Source organism: Megalobrama amblycephala, linkage group LG20 (assembly GCF_018812025.1).
Source record: "Megalobrama amblycephala isolate DHTTF-2021 linkage group LG20, ASM1881202v1, whole genome shotgun sequence".
Classification (NCBI taxonomy): domain Eukaryota; kingdom Metazoa; phylum Chordata; class Actinopteri; order Cypriniformes; family Xenocyprididae; genus Megalobrama; species Megalobrama amblycephala.
Window position 1 is genome coordinate 21,262,053 of NC_063063.1, and position 17,371 is coordinate 21,279,423.

Here is a 17,371-nt window from a genome sequence, read left to right on the forward strand (position 1 = left end):
AAACAAAAGATTCCTAAAAGCTTCAAAGCTTCATAAAGCAGTGTTTTGAAATTGCCCATCACTAGATATTGTTGAATAAAGTAATTATTTTGGCGCACAAAAAATATTATTGTCGCTTCATAACATTAAGGTTGAACCACTGTAGTCACATGAACTGTTTTAAATATAACTTAGTACCTTTCTGGGCATTTGAAAGTGTAAATTAACTTGCTTTCAATGCAGGCCTCACTGAGCCATCGGATTTTATAAAAAATATCTTAATTTGTGTTCTGAAGATGAATGAAGGTCTTACAGGTGTGGAATGACATGAGGGTGAGTAATTAATGACAGAATTAAAAACTTTAACAAATTGAACTTTAATGTAAAGTGTTAATATTTCAGTATGGTCCACACACATACACCTGATAACCATGTGCTCCAGCATTCACCGGAGTGTTTGGCTGTCTGAAACCAGTATTGCCACCACGCTCCATTTCCTTGGCTTAATGTTCTCAGCAATTCCAAATAAAGCTGAGCTGTGAAAATAAATGCTTTGTGCTGTTGAATGTGATCCTCATAATCTCTCAGCAAACACTGAACCCTATCAGTTCATTTCTACTCACAAGAATCCCCTAGTGAAGCTGCAGTGCCCATTACCGTGCAACATGCTAATATTTAACCAGAAAGCACATTGCGAATCAGAGCCCGAGTCCATATGCAGGATTAACAGAAGCGTAAATAAGAAATAGAACATTTCATTTTAACAGGCAGTCAATCAGACAGCTGCTTTTTGACACACATCTGCCTTCATCACAACAGCTCCCAGCAGCAGTGAAAGAGCATTTGCACTCTTCAGATGATTACACAAGGGAAATATCAATGTGAGAATTTATAAATTTATCAGACATTCTTAAAGTTTTTTGGAGGGGGAAAACAGCATTCTTATTGCCAGCATAATTTGCCAACAGTACTGAAATAATATGTAGAATGCCATGGGTGATTGAGAGAGGCAACATCAAGAACTCAAGGCCTCAGTGTTTAGATCTAGTGATACTGTGAGTGTTGGTTGATATAGAAACGTAAGTCTGTAAAACGTCCATATTAGTCTTTCAGGTCCAGTTTTGATTCCATGACAGGGCTATTAACCCTGTTTGACTCTTGCTTCTGTCATTTTTACAGTTGAAAGCACATGCCAAATGTGGTTAGCTCATGTAAAATCTTAAAGATTTTCTTTAGTGGTTCAAATGACCCTTCGCAAAGACCCACCCCCCTTACTGTTGTTTTGTCCGACAAGCCATGGCACTCTCACGCCACACATCATGTTCTCACAGAGTGAAAAATACATATCGGCGTAGCAAAGAGGACACTGACAACGCGCCGACAGACAAGGCACAGCAGGTTATTTTTGGCATGAAACAAGTCTCCGCTTTCAAAAAAAAATCAAACAATAAATACCCTTTTGTGGCTCTTTAAAGGGTTAGTTCACCCAAAAATGAAAATTCTGTAATTTATTACTTACCCTCATGCCGTTCCACACCCGTAAGACCTTCGTTAATCTTCGGAACATAAGATATTTTAGTTGAAATCCGATGGCTCCGTGAGGCCTCCATAGGGAGCAATGACATTTCCTCTCTCAAGATCCATAAAGGTACTAAAAACGTATTTTAATCGGTTCATGCGAGTACAGTGGTTCAATATTAATATTATAAAGCAATGAGAATATTTTTGGAGTGCCAAAAAAAACAAAATAACGACTTATTTAGTGATGGCCGATTTCAAAACACTGCTTCATGAAGCATCGGAGCACAAATGAATCAGTGTGTCGAATCATGATTCAGATCGCGTGTCAAACTGTTCCAACGGCTGAAATCACGTGACTTTGGCGCTCCGAACAGCAGATTCGACACACTGATTCATTTGTGTTCCGAATCTTCCTGAAGCAGTGTTTTGAAATCGGCCATCACTAAATAATTCGTTATTTTGTTTTTTTGGCGCTCCAAAAATATTCTCGTCGCTTTATAATATTAATATTGAACCACTGTACTCACATGAACCGATTTAAATACGTTTTTAGTACCTTAATGGATCTTGAGAGAGGATCGTGTCATTGCTTCCTATGGAGGCCTCACGGAGCCATCGGATTTCAACTAAAATATCTTAATTTGTGTTCCGAAGATGAACGAAGGTCATACGGGTGTGGAGCGGCATGAGGGTAAGTAATAAATGACAGAATTTTCATTTTTGGGTGAACTAACCCGTCATGACAGATCGCTGCAGCATCTCAGTTTCAAGCGGTCATCTCTTCCTACTAATAAACATTAATAAACATTAGAAGGTATGTTGTTTCAACCGCTGAAAGACATCAATACACACCGTTTTTCAAGTCCACCGATGTTAATTTTTTCTCCTGTTTGGTTTGTTTATCGGACAAAATGGCGGATTTGCTTATGCTGCCTTCACGTTCTGTCGGAAAATTCCTACTTCCCATTTCTGAAGTTGTGTTTACGAGCTCATGCATTCAAATTTTGACTTGAGTGGGCATTCATGGCCATTTTTTTTAACAAGGAAACTAGTATTTACGATAATTCCAATAGCACGTGAAGACAGGATTATTTTTGCTCTCTAATTTTGGGGTTTCCAAGATATTGGATTTATCTGACAATTAATTAAATGCCATGAAAAGGTGTGCCCCAATTTGTGTACTTATGCACTATTTTATATTATAAATAGTGTGATTAGTGTGTTGACAAACCCAACAAGAAGCGAACTTACCTGGATGCACTTATTTAACTGAAAAACAAACGAAGTGTGGAACATTTGGTGCATTCAAGTCACATCGGAAAGATCTCATTTACGAGCTGAACGCACATGAACCACAATGTAGTAAATTCGGGGTTTTCTTTTAGCCCTGATCTGTATAAGTTTGGGGCTTGCCAGTGAGAAACATGGTGGAATATAACAGTATTTATAGGTATTTAACATTGTCAGGCTTTTCTATTTACAAGAAGTAAGCTAATTGCCTGCACAAAATATGATAGCATTATAATATAACAATATAATATGTAAAGATAAAGTTTACAGTGGCTTCATAAATTAATTAAAACATAAAAAGAAAAACACACCTGATGCACATTGTTTGTTCTTTATTTTCTATTAGTAGAAGTGCTGTAATTTTGTGTACTAAATTAAGAGAAGGTACACCACAATCTTACTCCAACGAAATTGCCCTCATAAACACGACTTCCCACCTCGTAAATACGAACTTCCCAGGACGACTTGAACAAAGAACTTATACTGAACTTATACTGAACTTATACTGGTTCTATACTCTTTGACTTGAACGCACCAATTGAACAATTCATGCAAGTGGATGGACTATCAGGCTTCAATGGTTGGATAACAAAATAAACTTAGGAAATTCATATGCTAGATGGTTGTAACAGAATAACACACTCAGAGACGAAGTTAAACGCAAACAGGGTATTTATTGACAGTGAATTTAACAGCAAACAGGTGAATAATGGAACAGTCAGAATAATGATGAGCAGATGAATAGGAACTGAGTCTCTATTCCTTTATCAGGGTGAAAACGGATCAGTGACGACTGGAGTGGGAGTGTAGAGAGAGCACACAGCTCTTTGCAAAAGTTTGGTGAGTAGTAGACAGGTACGTGCAACATTCAAAAGAGTAGCTTAGAAGAGATCGCTGGAGTATCACAGGGATATCCAAAAGGTTGGCCTAAATAAAGCGGGTAGTAGTCTATTGCCCGTATAGTTGAGACCAGACAAGATTGTGAGGTGTGTGGGCAATGGCTGAGTGAGTTCAAGTGATGAACAGGAGGGATGCTGGGAAATGTAGTTTTGACTAATGACTGGATTGTTGAAGATAGACCGATGAAGAGCGTATCTGACAATGGTACTACCACATCATAACCACCCAAGTCCCCCTTAGTTGCGCATGGGAAAGCACCACCAATTAGTTTTCAGTGTAGTGTATAGTTCAAATTAACCATGAAAGAAATGTCCTGTATAATGGAGTTTGCTTAATGACATTGAAGAGCATGTCAATGCATAATTGAAGCATGTCAATGCACTGATTGAAGCACATTTCCAAAAATGAACAATTCTGTCAGTATTTACTCACCCTCATGTCGTTCCAAAATTGCATGACTTTCTTTCTCCTGTGGAACACAAAAGATTTGAAAATCTTTTAACGAACGTTTCAACTGTTTTCATCCATACAATGACAGTCAATGGGGTCCAAAACAACACTAATTGAACCTTTCATAACATGAACAGAAATTACACTGAGATTTGTCTTATTCATCAATATACTGTCACATTAAGGTTAGTTGAAAATTCCACCAGATGTTGAGTTAACTGCAGTCTAAATGCATCTGCAATGAAACGGTGGGGAAATAGCCAAAAGTTAATGGAGCTCTGTCTGTCTGTGAAAAAACGCTACACTTCCATAGCTCTAGCCATTCAATAACACTCCTCGTGGTGAACACATTGAACTTTCTGCTGCAGTTATGTTTATGTTTGCATATGTGAAGCTCATAATGAACAACATGTTTTCAGAGGTTAACAGCCAAGGCTGAGATCAGAGTGTGCTGTTTGTCAGATAATGACCCTTTGAACCTTCTGTCCATTAGGAAGAGGGGAAGTCAGACGCTGTTTTTGATCTGTGATATTTGCCAGGAGTGTAAACGTATGGAAAGCATGAAACATATGGAGTGTGAACTGTGAAGCACTGACAGGCAGATGTGGAGTAAAATTAAACAGGTTCCCTCAAGGGTTTATAAATGTCTGGAACAAGTATTTAAATCTAAATTCATAGTATAAAGGACACATAATCCATAATGCAAGCTTTACATTTTTTTTTTTTTTTTTTTTTTTTTTGCGCCCTGAGCATTGTATTACTTTTTTGTTTCTCTTCAAAGCCACAACAGATTTCTTTCTGAAGGTCAGAAAATGAAAGTCAATTTTTCATTGCAGGTGTTTGGGTGAATACACAAGGAACTTCATCAAAACTGTATTTTCTATTATCCAATATTAATATTCTGAAGACATTTACCATGACTCAAAAACTGTGCTCTGAGGATTTTAATAAAACGGCATGAAACTAAAGTTAATTAGACTGCTGTGAATAGAAATGTGAAAAGTTACCTGGGTTTCGCTTACATAATTGTCACAGTACTTTACATAAGACTGTATGGTTTTAATCCTTTCATTTTGATAATAGTGAGAAGAATGTTCATTTTCCATGCTGTATTTAGCACTGGGCTTGCATGAGCTGATTTAAATTCAGAATATGTTTTATTAGCTGCACTGTGGTTATGGCTCAAGATTTGTTCTGCCATCCAGAAAGTCAATATAAGGATTAAATTGTTGGTTTGTGGCTTATTTGCTCTATAGTGTGACTATAGGAAGAAGATTATTAAATTATGTCTAAACCTAATCAATAGTACTTTAAACCAGAAGTTTTTGCTTTGAACCATGTCTGACAAATTCTACCCATGTATCTTTTATTAAATGAACTCACAGAATCTGGCTACTGAATCAGCATATTGCGAGACAACTTACTGAACTGCATGTTCCAAGTCAAAGCAATTTCAATATACCCATTTTTATTATACCTCACAGTCATGTATTTGTACATGGTTATACTAATTTTTAAATTTGACCAAAAGCCTTATGAAATTGACAGGTTAACTATTGATAAGTTAAAGGTGCAGTAGGTGATCTGGGAAAATGCTAATGTTAGCCTGCTAGCATTGAAAGCGTACGTCCCACCCTCCCTGCAAATCGGCATCCAAAAGCCACGCCTACAAAACACATGAACGTGCAGCGAGACAACCAGAGGCAAAGTTATTGGGTTACATCATGTGTCATTCACTGGTGAGAAAACTTTACAGTACAGTGAGTAACGGTACTACAATAACAAATGCAAACAACTTTTTAAAAACGGAATTAGATGCCGCAAGGATATGTCGGACATTTCTAATGTGACAGCTGATGAAAACTAGCAGCATTGAGCACAAAATTACCCACATCAACCACATAACAAAAATGTTTCTCAAGAGAATCACCTATTGCATCTTTAACTAAATTAACTAGAAGAAAACGGTAATACTTCATAGGTCCCATTAGATAGCGTAATTAACAATTAACAATACATGCCAGTATTGATCCATCTTTGTTAATGTTAGGTCATGTTAGCTAATGCAGTTAACAAATGTTACCAAGAAAGCAAACCTGTTTTCCCCTCATATTTCCCTCTAAAAGGTTTTTGGTGGGATTATACCTCTGAAAACATTTGAGAACACCATGCAGGCGTAGGATAATGAAGCCCTATTCCTCTCTTTCATTGCCCACATGACTGTTCATATGACTATTCTCCTTCTAATTTTAGTCTGAATCATCCATCGTTACGCAGTCATCAGCATTAAACTGCATTACCCACAATTCCAATGCCTGCATGTCTCCGTTTGCACTAGTACATGAATGGAACCTTTTTATGCTACATAATATTACATAACTCTCCTTATAGGCATTATTACCCCTGCAATCCTGCACCAGTGTCTGTAGCCATGCAACATGAGTAAACTTCCTTTTGCTCGCTTAGAAAGAGTGAGATCATTTCGTTCACAAAAGTCCCAGGACTTTATCTGATGAATCAAACAATGACAAAAGGGTTGAAAGTGTGGAGGTGCCGGCCCCACGTTATTACAATTTGGCAAAGGCAATATCTAATATCTCTTTATTTTTGGGACTACTAATACCTGTTGGCTTTTTCTAAAGAATAAAAGAAGAAAATGTCAGAGTGCTGTTCTACGATGCTGGAATGTAGATGAGAATGAGAGAGAAATTGTGTAGCAGCAGCATTAGTCTAATGTGCCTGTCTGTGACCCGGCTATAAGGAGGTGCAATTATGATCTTATCTACAGTAACAGCTTCCTACTGCTAGAAAAACATCTCTCGCCCGGGCTGATTCGTTTTCATAAGGAAAGCAAGTGGCCCACTGTTGGCTCTTTTTATAGCTTGGCTGGTGGTGATTTGTCCAGGAAAGTGCTGGGCCACATGGAACAACTGAATTGAGCATTGTGAAGTTTGCAAACATGCACCATATCTGTCCAGGGGCCCTGTAATTACCCATAGTGCTGTCAGGCAATGTTGTTGCATACTACTTTCCAGATGTTTGAGATGTCGGCACTGATGTTTACATGAGTTTACATGAAATAAAAAGTATTTCACATGCATGATTCTAATGCACAAAAAATTATAGAAAAGTATGCAATATTTTGCATATAAAATTGCATAATTTTGCTAGTGTATGAACAGACTAATTTTATGGTTAAAAAATGTTCCTTTTTAGTTAACATTAACTACTTTAGTTAACATGAACTAACAATAAACAATACTTCTACAACATTTATTAATCTTAAACAGATATTATATTTTAAAAGACTACATTTTACTGTAGTATATATATATATTATTATTATTATTAGTTTTGGGGGTGTTTATGTTATTTAGTTAATGTTTATGGCATTGTTGACATTATTGAATTTGCTTACATTTGATTAATCACCAATAAATAGTGCAGAATCTGCATGGAACAAGAAAAGTAAATATTTTTTAAATCCTTAAACTTTGTTTATTTCCCAGTTTAGAGGGGGGAAATTCTTGAAATTGCCATGCGTAAAAGCGCAGCAGCAGCAGCATAATGTCCGCGCTTGGGTAGGACCAGAGTTCTCGCATGGCGCTTTGAGTATATCAGTTAGTGATTGACTCGCAATTTAGAGATGGAGCGCCATTGGCTGTGCAGCCTGTGACGTCACCGTTGTATTTGTCGCTCTGCTCGTTCTTTCAGCGCGCGCTTGTGGGCGCTGGGCTGGAGAGCAGAGCGCGGATGGAAGCGCTCCACACAGGACCTGAAGTTCTGAATGAACGCGCTTCATTTCTCCACACCATGGGAGACGGTTTACCGTCCGTAAACACCAGCAATGACTCTAAACGCGACACGTTGGATCCTAACTTATCAGAACAGTGGCTCGTGGGCATGGGAATCATCATGGGTCTGATAGTATTTGTCATTGTAGTGGGGAATATACTGGTTATAGTCGCCATAGCCCGGAATCAGAGGCTCCAGACGCTCACCAATGTTTTCATCGTGTCTCTGGCGTGCGCAGACCTCATCATGGGGTTACTGGTGGTGCCATTTGGCGCAGCCTTGGAGCTCAAAGGAGCCTGGATGTATGGATCGTTCTTCTGTGAATTCTGGATATCTGTTGATGTACTTTGCGTCACGGCGAGCATCGAGACCCTGTGCGTAATTGCAATAGACAGGTATATCGCCATCACCTCTCCGTTTCGCTATCAAAGCCTTTTAACAAAAGTACGAGCCAAGGTAGTGGTGTGTGGAGTGTGGGCTATATCGGCTCTTGTGTCATTCCCACCCATCCTAATGCACTGGTCCCGGGACAGCAATGATACATCGTGCTATGACAAACCCGAGTGCTGTGACTTTGTCACCAACCGTGAATATGCCATCTCCTCCTCCATTATATCGTTTTACATCCCTTTAATAGTCATGATATTCGTCTATGCCAGAGTGTATAGAGAAGCCAAACAACAGCTGAACAAAATCAACAAATGCGAGGGAAGATTCTACAACAATCATGGTACTAATTGCAAACCTAACCGAAAACGAACCACCAAGATTCTGGCTTTAAAAGAGCATAAGGCGCTGAAAACGTTGGGAATAATCATGGGAACTTTCACTCTCTGCTGGCTGCCGTTCTTCATCGTTAACGTGTTTTGCGCAAAATTTGTGGATAAGGAGGTCTTCGTGTTTTTGAACTGGCTGGGGTACGTGAACTCTGCCTTCAACCCCATCATATACTGTCGGAGTCCCGACTTCAGGAAAGCCTTCAAGAGGCTGCTGTGTTGTCCGAGGCAGGCGGACCGGAGGCTGCACGTGAGCTCGTGCGATCTGTCGCGCTGCGCCGGGGGCTTTGGGAACTCAGCGGAGCAGAGCATGCTCGGGACGTGGTCGGAGTGTAACGGCGCGGACAGCAGCGACTGCAGTCTAGAGAGGAACGGCAGGATGTCCCATTCAGAGTCTCAGCTGTAAAAGTACATCTGCGATTATTTCATCAATATTACATGAGCAAGAGTGCTGTTTCTCTTGGATATATCAGGTAATCATGGACGCGCTAAGAGTGTGATATTGCTTGTTCGTGCTTCAGACAAAAATTGGCCAGTTCGTATATTTCTTCTTCGTCACCGAAAATATTTCCAAAAAAACAACGCTTTAAAGTCATCATGAAATAAAAATGGACAATTCTTATATTTTATGGAATATTGCAGTATTTATTAAAAAATAATTAATCCGTGCATATATATTTTTTTTAATTCATGAGCGCTTGTCACATGATTTTCAACTTGGGCAAAATAACTTCTCTTGCAACAACATCTCTTCACTGATGACGTGTTTGCTGGCGTGAGGGCGGGACAACCTGTCACTCACATGAGATCACAGCAATAGCAAACCATAAAATGTCCGAGATCCAATCATTTCCGACTGGACAAAATTAAGACCCGCCCTACAATTTTTTTTTTTTTTTTTTTTTTTTTTTTCTCATTCAAGAAGTCTTTCACTCAGATCCACTTCACAACAGGGAAGAAAAGATTACAGAAACTTCGGTTTCATGCCAAATTTACATTTTCACCAAGCAACGCACAAATTAAATTAGTGGAGTGGAGCGACAGATTTCCCTTCTCCCACTCAACTCATTTTGTAATCACTCCACTCCAGCTCCACTCCGGGTTTTTCTCCTGTAACGAGTGAACATGGATCAAGAGAAATGCGCACTCGCTCCGCTTTCACTCCGTCCTGCTCTTTCATGGACACAGGTAAGCGGAGTGACACAAAAAGTGAAAAGTCCTAGCGCTGTTATTGGCACTTTTGGAAAGTCACTCGTCTCAGCCAATCAAATCGGAAATAAATGTTAATTATATATATATATAAAAATAGATAATAGGGTAGCCAAAAATTTGCTGTGTTCAAAAAAACCCCAAAAAAACAATCATTAACCCATTTAATCCCATATTTCCCCCAGGTAAATTAGCACATGTAATTGGAGAGCCCACTGAAGCAAATTGCATGTCTTCTGAAAAAGTTAAAAGTGACATTATTTCTTATTTCTGACACAATTGTAACCAGTGGGAAAATTTCTCATTTTGTCAAATTGCACAGTTCGTCAGTAACACCAAATAAGAAGTTGCAAATAATTCAGCAGCTTCATTTAATATTTTTGCTATTCAGCAATTGTGTGAAAAAAGGTATTGATAATCCAAGAATACATGGATATATTTCTATTTCGTTGCTTCATTTATTGTAACAATACCTTAAAATCTACAATTTTCTCATGTGAATCAATCAGTTATTTAAAACCGGTTTCTCACTGGTCACAAATATCATCACTGACATGTATTTCGATAATGATTAATATTTGACAGAGTATTCCTGAAATAAATTATTGATAGACCCATTAAGTATATTTGTCAAATATGCAGAGGGGGCAAACTGGAATTAAACAGCTCTGGTCATGTGACTGTTTAAACCAGCAGTTTAAAAATGATCACATTACTGTAAATAATCACATTAAATCAAGGCAGTCTGCACATCCTTTTACACACAAATCTTTTTAGACCCCTTAAAATAAAAAATAAATGCAGGTCACAAATGATAACGTGGGATTAAATGGGTTAAAAACATTTTGCAAACGCAGTTCAAAATTCAATTATAAAAACTGATTTTTTTTCAAATACAAACCTTTCAGTGTTTTGCAGTGAATAAATGGTAGTTTGGTCAGACTGGAGCAGTGTTTAGCTCTGAAATTTTCATTCTTCATAGCAATGTTTCTAGGCATTGAGCCTTTACATTGTTTATTGGAATGTTTTATTCACGAATGTCTGAAAATAAATCTTGTTTTACCTCATTCCTGTATAATGTGCAAATTGTACGAGGACGTTGTTTATATTAAACAAACTGTTAAAATGTACAGTATTTATTTGATGCATTGTACAGCATATATGAAAAAGCGTGGCAATGTGATAAAAAATTGTTAAATATACTTGTGATTTACATGCACCTTATTTGTCAAATGTGAGCTGCAAAATGGGGCAATGAGCTTCTTACATTTTCCATTCTTTTCAAATTTCTACCAGTTACATATGTTACTAGATTCATTAATCTGTAAAGATGCACACACAATTTTTTTGGCAAGTTTTGTTATAAATATATTTCCCCAACTTCATATTTTTACAGAAATAATTTATGTACCAGTGCCTCATGTGAAATATTGTACAAGATTCATCATGTTGACGTCAAGTTGGCTAGCGTGCAATAAAACGTGATATTGTGAAAATGCACATTGCTTTTGTAATCACTTTATAATTTGTTGTGATTTCTGAAATCTGATTTCAGATAGTTGTTTGTTTGTTTGTTTTTTTTTCAAGGCAAAATGTTTTCAGGCGTACTACTGAAATGAGGGATCCATTTTATGTCAGGAGATCTTTAACGTTTTTATCAACACAGTTGAGATTTACATCTCAATATGTGAGTTACCCTCGTCTGCAGTTGATTGAAAGTAAAAAAACAGTCCTTTTCAACATGGCTAATGTCTACCAAGGGCCTCTCATTAGAGCTTGCCTTAAATATTTATGTGCTGACCTCATTTAGTTTGATCTGATTGCTACACTTGCATCACTGTTGGGTTTTCCACCATCTTAGACCGCATTGGACTGTAAAAATAACACGACACAGCGTCATTTCATTTCACGTGTGCAAACGAACAGTACAAAAAGGTTCTATATAGAACCCCAATTAACCTTTTTTCTCATAGTTTAGTGTGGAGGGTGTGTGTCCCTTGGTTCTTAAGATTCACATCCCAATGTGAACAGAAATCATTAGGAAATTCTCCTAATGGTATAATTTCCCGCATCAGTGAAGTGTTAGCAAAGGCTTTAGGAAATTATGGAAATTTAAATTTTCTGCAGTTCAGCTAAATTCTATGAATCAACTACATTCAAATAAAAGAGCAATATAGGCAAATTTGTTAAAAAGTAAAGTCCAGTCGGCGCCAATGGCCTCATGGGCAGCGCGCCGACATGTAGCGCCAACCCGAGTTCGAGTCCCGGCCTGTGGTCCTTTCCCGATCCGTCCCCCTCTCTCTCTCTCTCCCACTTCGCTTCATGTCTAGTAACTGTCCTATCATAATAAAGGCAAAAACACCAAAAATAAATCTTTTTAAAAAAAAAAGTAAAGTCCAGCTTAAAAAAAAAAGCACTTACTGTAGCATTGATGAACATATGACGCAATTATGTGGTAAATTGTTTCAGTATATTGGTTACACTAACCTAACCCTAACCCACTCTTCTAAATCAGCATAACAAAACATTAATCACTACTAAATCTCTGACTTAACATTAATCTTGCACAAAAAAACAAACATTATACAACACTTAATTTTATCATTTACTCTCCATTTAGAGTGCCATGGGCAAAGCATGCTGGAAAATTTAAATCCCAGCCTAGTTTCGGTTAAACTTAAGTTCGTCTAAATTAAAATAAATAAGTTCATAAAACTCAAAACAACGAAACAGTTTAGTTTACTTAAAATATATCGCTTCTGTGAACTTGAAAGAAAAATTAAGTGCTAAATACTCAAAAAAGTTAATTTGACTGAACTATTTTAAGTTTGTCCTACTTAAACCAATTAATTATTTTGAGCATTAAAGTTTACAGTGTAGTGTGATTTACTGGTTTCCTTTCTGGTCGTGCATAATTATATATTAAATTATATTTTATTGTTAATTGTTATGTTCCCTGTATAATAATAGGGAGTTTAATGCCTTGTTTTGCTGCGTATCATTTTATTCCTTCTAGAAAAATCAGAAATAATCAAGCGCATTGTGTTTTAAAAAAAAATAAAAGCTTTTAAGGAATACATTTCATTTGAACTCACAGCTGTGTGCTGTTAATTACAAGAGGTTGAATGCTTTAAAATGCATTACTGCTCGGAGCTCTGTCCCCAGAGCCCTCTCACATAATACTGCCCCAGGGTCGCTGAATGCAATATGTCCGCATCGCTTCAGCTAATGAACCTTATTTAAATGTGATTACCTGTGCTAATACAACAGTGCAGCGTTTCACAACAACAACACTGCCCACATCATGAATATTCTCCTGGCGGCATGTCACCTTCTTATTAAAAACAATTTGCTTGGCAGGAATTTGTATCTGGACAGACGTAACAGATGAGGGCCCTTGTGTTGAAACAAATGGTGCACATGTGATTGCCTTTGGTTTCATTATCAGCGTTGAATCTGTTTCATTAATCAGAAAGCTTATTCTTAGTTTATCATTCTGTACCTGATGACTCTGACGTAATGACCCAATGTGGGCCTGCTTTTATTTGCTTGGAGGCTCAAATGCTGCTGTGCTCAAATCAGGAGAATTGCACTCAAACCCTGATTGTCCTAAGTAGAAAAGATTAGCTCACTGTGGTCAGTGAATGGTACATTTGCTTACTTCAAAAACGTTAAGTGTCTATTAATAGCAGCTGGTGGGCAAGTTCAAAAAGTTTTCTGAGCTTTGACTGCTATTACACATCTTTAGTTCATGTAAGGGCCACTTGGTCTGGAGCGGCAACAATCTTTAAACACGTTGTTTTATGTCAGCCAAAGGCTGCCATTAGCACATCGTGGAGATAAAACGCTCTCGTGTTTTTCCCTCACACGTTGGCCAACAGCTTACATGGTTAATTGTAATACGTAACTGCCTTATGAGGTGTTGAGAGAAAGGCATCCGCTTATATATACCTGTGCATGCCTGGCTGCCTTCCATACATTCCAGTGTCGGAGTTTCCATTCGACGGCTTGTCTGAAGGACGCTTTCAGCCCATTATATCCACGCTCACACATGCTGTACTGCGAAGGGTGTGATGAAAACTATGATAATCTTGTTTATGGGACAAGATGTGATTTATCACACTGAACAGCGCTAATCTTGTTAGCTAAATTACTGATGGAAGTGTTCGTTAGCAAAGTTTTTTTTACTTTGTCACCTAAATGAAGGCGAGAAAAAATGTGCATCATGAGGACAATTAAAAAATTTCACTTAAAACATTCTGTTGAAGAGAAAAATAAAGCTGCGAGGAAAAATCTACAAAAAAATATAGTATAATTGATTAAAATTAAAATTATTGTTCTCTTTAGCTGCACAAACTGAAAAGTGAACACCGAAAAACTGCAAAAATGCTTTAAAGGATTAGTTCACTTTCAAATAAAATTTTCCTGATAATTTACTCACCCCCATGTCATCCAAGATGTTCATGTCTTTCTTTCGTCAGTTGAAAAGAAATTAAGGTTTTTGATGAAATCATTCCAGGATTATTCTCCTTATAGTGGACTTCAGTGGCCTCCAAACGGTTGAAGGTCAAAATTACAGTTTCAGTGCAGCTTCAAGGGCTTTAAATGATACCAGACGAGGAATAAGGGTCTTATCTAGTGAAATGATTGGTCATTTTCGAAAAAAATACAACTGTATATGCTTTATAAACACAAATGATCGCCTTGCACGTGCTTCCGCTTTCCGTATTCTTCAAAAAGCTTACGCTGTATGTCCTACGCCTTCCCTATTCAACTTACGTAACGAACGCGTTTTTTTTTCCCTAAGTAGAATAGGGAAGGCGTAGGACATAATCCTGAAATGTTTTCATCAAAAACCTTAATTTCTTTTCAACTGAAGAAAGAAAGACATGAACATCTTGGATGACATGGGGGTGAGTAAATTATCAGGAAAATTTAATTTGAAAGTGGACTAATCCTTTAACAGTGGGTTAAATAACTCCAATCCAAACACATCCTATGTTATTAATCAGACATATACTACACAACATAAACGTAATATTACAATTTACATCTGCACAAAATAACATGCACAAGTGAATTTACGTGTCACGTGACCTAATATGTAGGCCTAAATCAAGTTGCGGATAGATTTACGCCATGTCGTAATTACCATAATTTCGAGATGGCAACATAAGAAGTTCTACTTGGAGCTGGTAGGTGCGCAGACTAATTGGTGTATGACAGGTCTCCAAACTCAGTCCTGGAGGGCCACTGTCCTGCAGAGTTTAGCTTCAACTCCAATTAAACACACCTGAACCAGCTAATCAAGGTCTAATTAGGCATACTAGAAACTTTAAAGCAAGTGTGTTGAGGCAAGTTGGAGCTAAACCCTGCAGGACAGTGGTCCTCCAGGACCGAGTTTGGAGACCCCCGGTGTATGACATCAAAGTACCGCGAGAAAGATTCGAAAGCATATGGAGCCGTCTGCTCTGTAATCGCTCTTGCGTTACTTTGATGTCATACACTGATCGGTCTGTGCAGCACCTCTTTAAAGGGATAGTTCACCCAAAAATGAAAATTTGATGTTTATCTGCTTACCCCCAGCGCATCCAAGATGTAGGTGACTTTGTTTCTTCAGTAGAACACAAATGATGATTTTTAACTCCAACCGTCGCCATCTGTCAGTCAAATAATGGGAGTGAATGGGAACTTGGATCAGTAAGAGTCGAAAAACCTTGCATAGACAAATCCAAATTAAACCCTGCGGCTCGTGACGACACATTGATGACGATCGGTTTGTGCGAGAAACCGAACAGTATTTATATAATTTTTTACCTCTAAGACACCACTATGTCCAACTGCGTTCAGCACTCGCTTAGTGAGGTCTGATCGTGCTCTGACAACGGCAGTGATGTCTCGCACTCATTGAAGTATAAGCGCGAGACATCACTGCCATTGTCAGAGCGCGATCAGACCTCACTAAGCGAGTGCTGAACGCAGTTGGACATAGTGGTGTTTTAGAGGTAAAAATGATATAAATACTGTTAGGTTTCTCGCACAAACCGATCGTTTCGTGTCTTAGGACATCATTGTGTCGTCACAAGCCACAGGGTTTCATTTGGATTTGTCTATGCAAGGTTTTTCGACTCTTACTGATCCAAGTTCCCATTCACTCCCATTATTTGACTGACAGACAGCGACGGTTGGAGTTAAAAATCATCATTTGTGTTCTACTGAAGAAACAAAGTCACCTACATCTTGGATGCGCTGGGGGTAAGCAGATAAACATCAAATTTTCATTTTTGGGTGAACTATCCCTTTAATTTGAACACACCTTTACATCTGGAAATTATGTGTTTCAATGGCAACACTATCAACGCCTAAATGAATCAGCAGTGGTCATGTGGTCTACAGGTTGGAGCTCTCAGAAAATTCCAAGCTTATAAATTATAATTATGAGCTCTAAGAGGATGTGAACACTTTTTAGAGTTGAAAATTGTGTAATTACACATGGCTTTAACACAGCTAGAGTGGTGCAGGGATGACGTATTTTTGTATGCCAAAACCCGTAAACGAGTTCCAGTTCCATCATCCTGCAGGCAGGGTGTTTTGAATGGGTTTTTGGTTAAATGCTTGAAATAAGGTCTTTGTTGAACACAAGATACCTCTAGATATTTTCACGTTTTATTCTACAATATAAAATAAATCAGTAATACTCTATTCTGATTTTTTTTCTTTTTCTTTTTCAAAAGCTTTTAAAAAAAAAGCAGTTGCTAACAAGTGACTATTGGACTATAGGTTGTCGAGGACCAGAGGTGGGTAGAGTATCCAAAAACTGTACTCAAGTAAAAGTACAAGTAGCCTACTTATAGAAATATTTACTCAAAGTAAAAGTGAAAGTAATAATCCTAATAGTTACTTGAGTAAGAGTAAAAAAGTATCCATATAAAAATCTACTCAAGTAGCTCGTTACTAGTTACTTTTTGAATATATATATATATATATATATATATATATATATATATATACACACACACACACACACACACACACACACACACACACACACACACACACACACACACAGCATAAATAAATAGATATTTAAATTATTATCATAATTAGATATCTTTGCAACAAACACAGAAGAGACATGCATTATTTCTGGCATCTGTAACCCGAATATATCGTTATATTAATAACGTATACAGCTACATTTGAAAGAAGAGAGAAAATTCTTCACATGTGCTCGCGCTCATATCTGAACATGACACAAACAATGATCAAATACACATTGATTGGATCTTCTTCGGTCTGTTCTCCAAAATGTAATCAAATGTATATTTCAGCAGGCGCGTGTAAACTGGTTAACTGTGTCAACGCAAAGGCGTTCATTTTCAAGACGAACAGGTCGCTGGCGCTGCCATTGCGCAATAGCTAGGCGACCACAAACTACCGCGGGACGGCGG

The 17,371-nt window shown here is 37.8% G+C and overlaps 1 protein-coding gene across 1 annotated transcript; it reads left to right on the forward strand.

Annotated features, from left to right (window-relative positions):
* The first annotated feature begins 7,679 nt into the window (after positions 1-7,679).
* On the forward strand, positions 7,680-11,932 carry adrb1 (adrenoceptor beta 1). The gene has a single exon (XM_048170546.1). The coding sequence runs from the start codon at positions 7,894-7,896 to the stop codon at positions 9,115-9,117; it is 1,224 nt and encodes a 407-aa protein (XP_048026503.1). The 5' UTR covers positions 7,680-7,893; the 3' UTR covers positions 9,118-11,932.
* Positions 11,933-17,371: the final 5,439 nt, after the last annotated feature.

What these genes read in the sequence shown, in the direction of transcription:
- adrb1 (XM_048170546.1), top strand. Translation starts at nt 7,894, where the DNA reads ATGGAAGCGCTCCACACAGGACCTGAAGTTCTGAATGAACGCGCTTCA.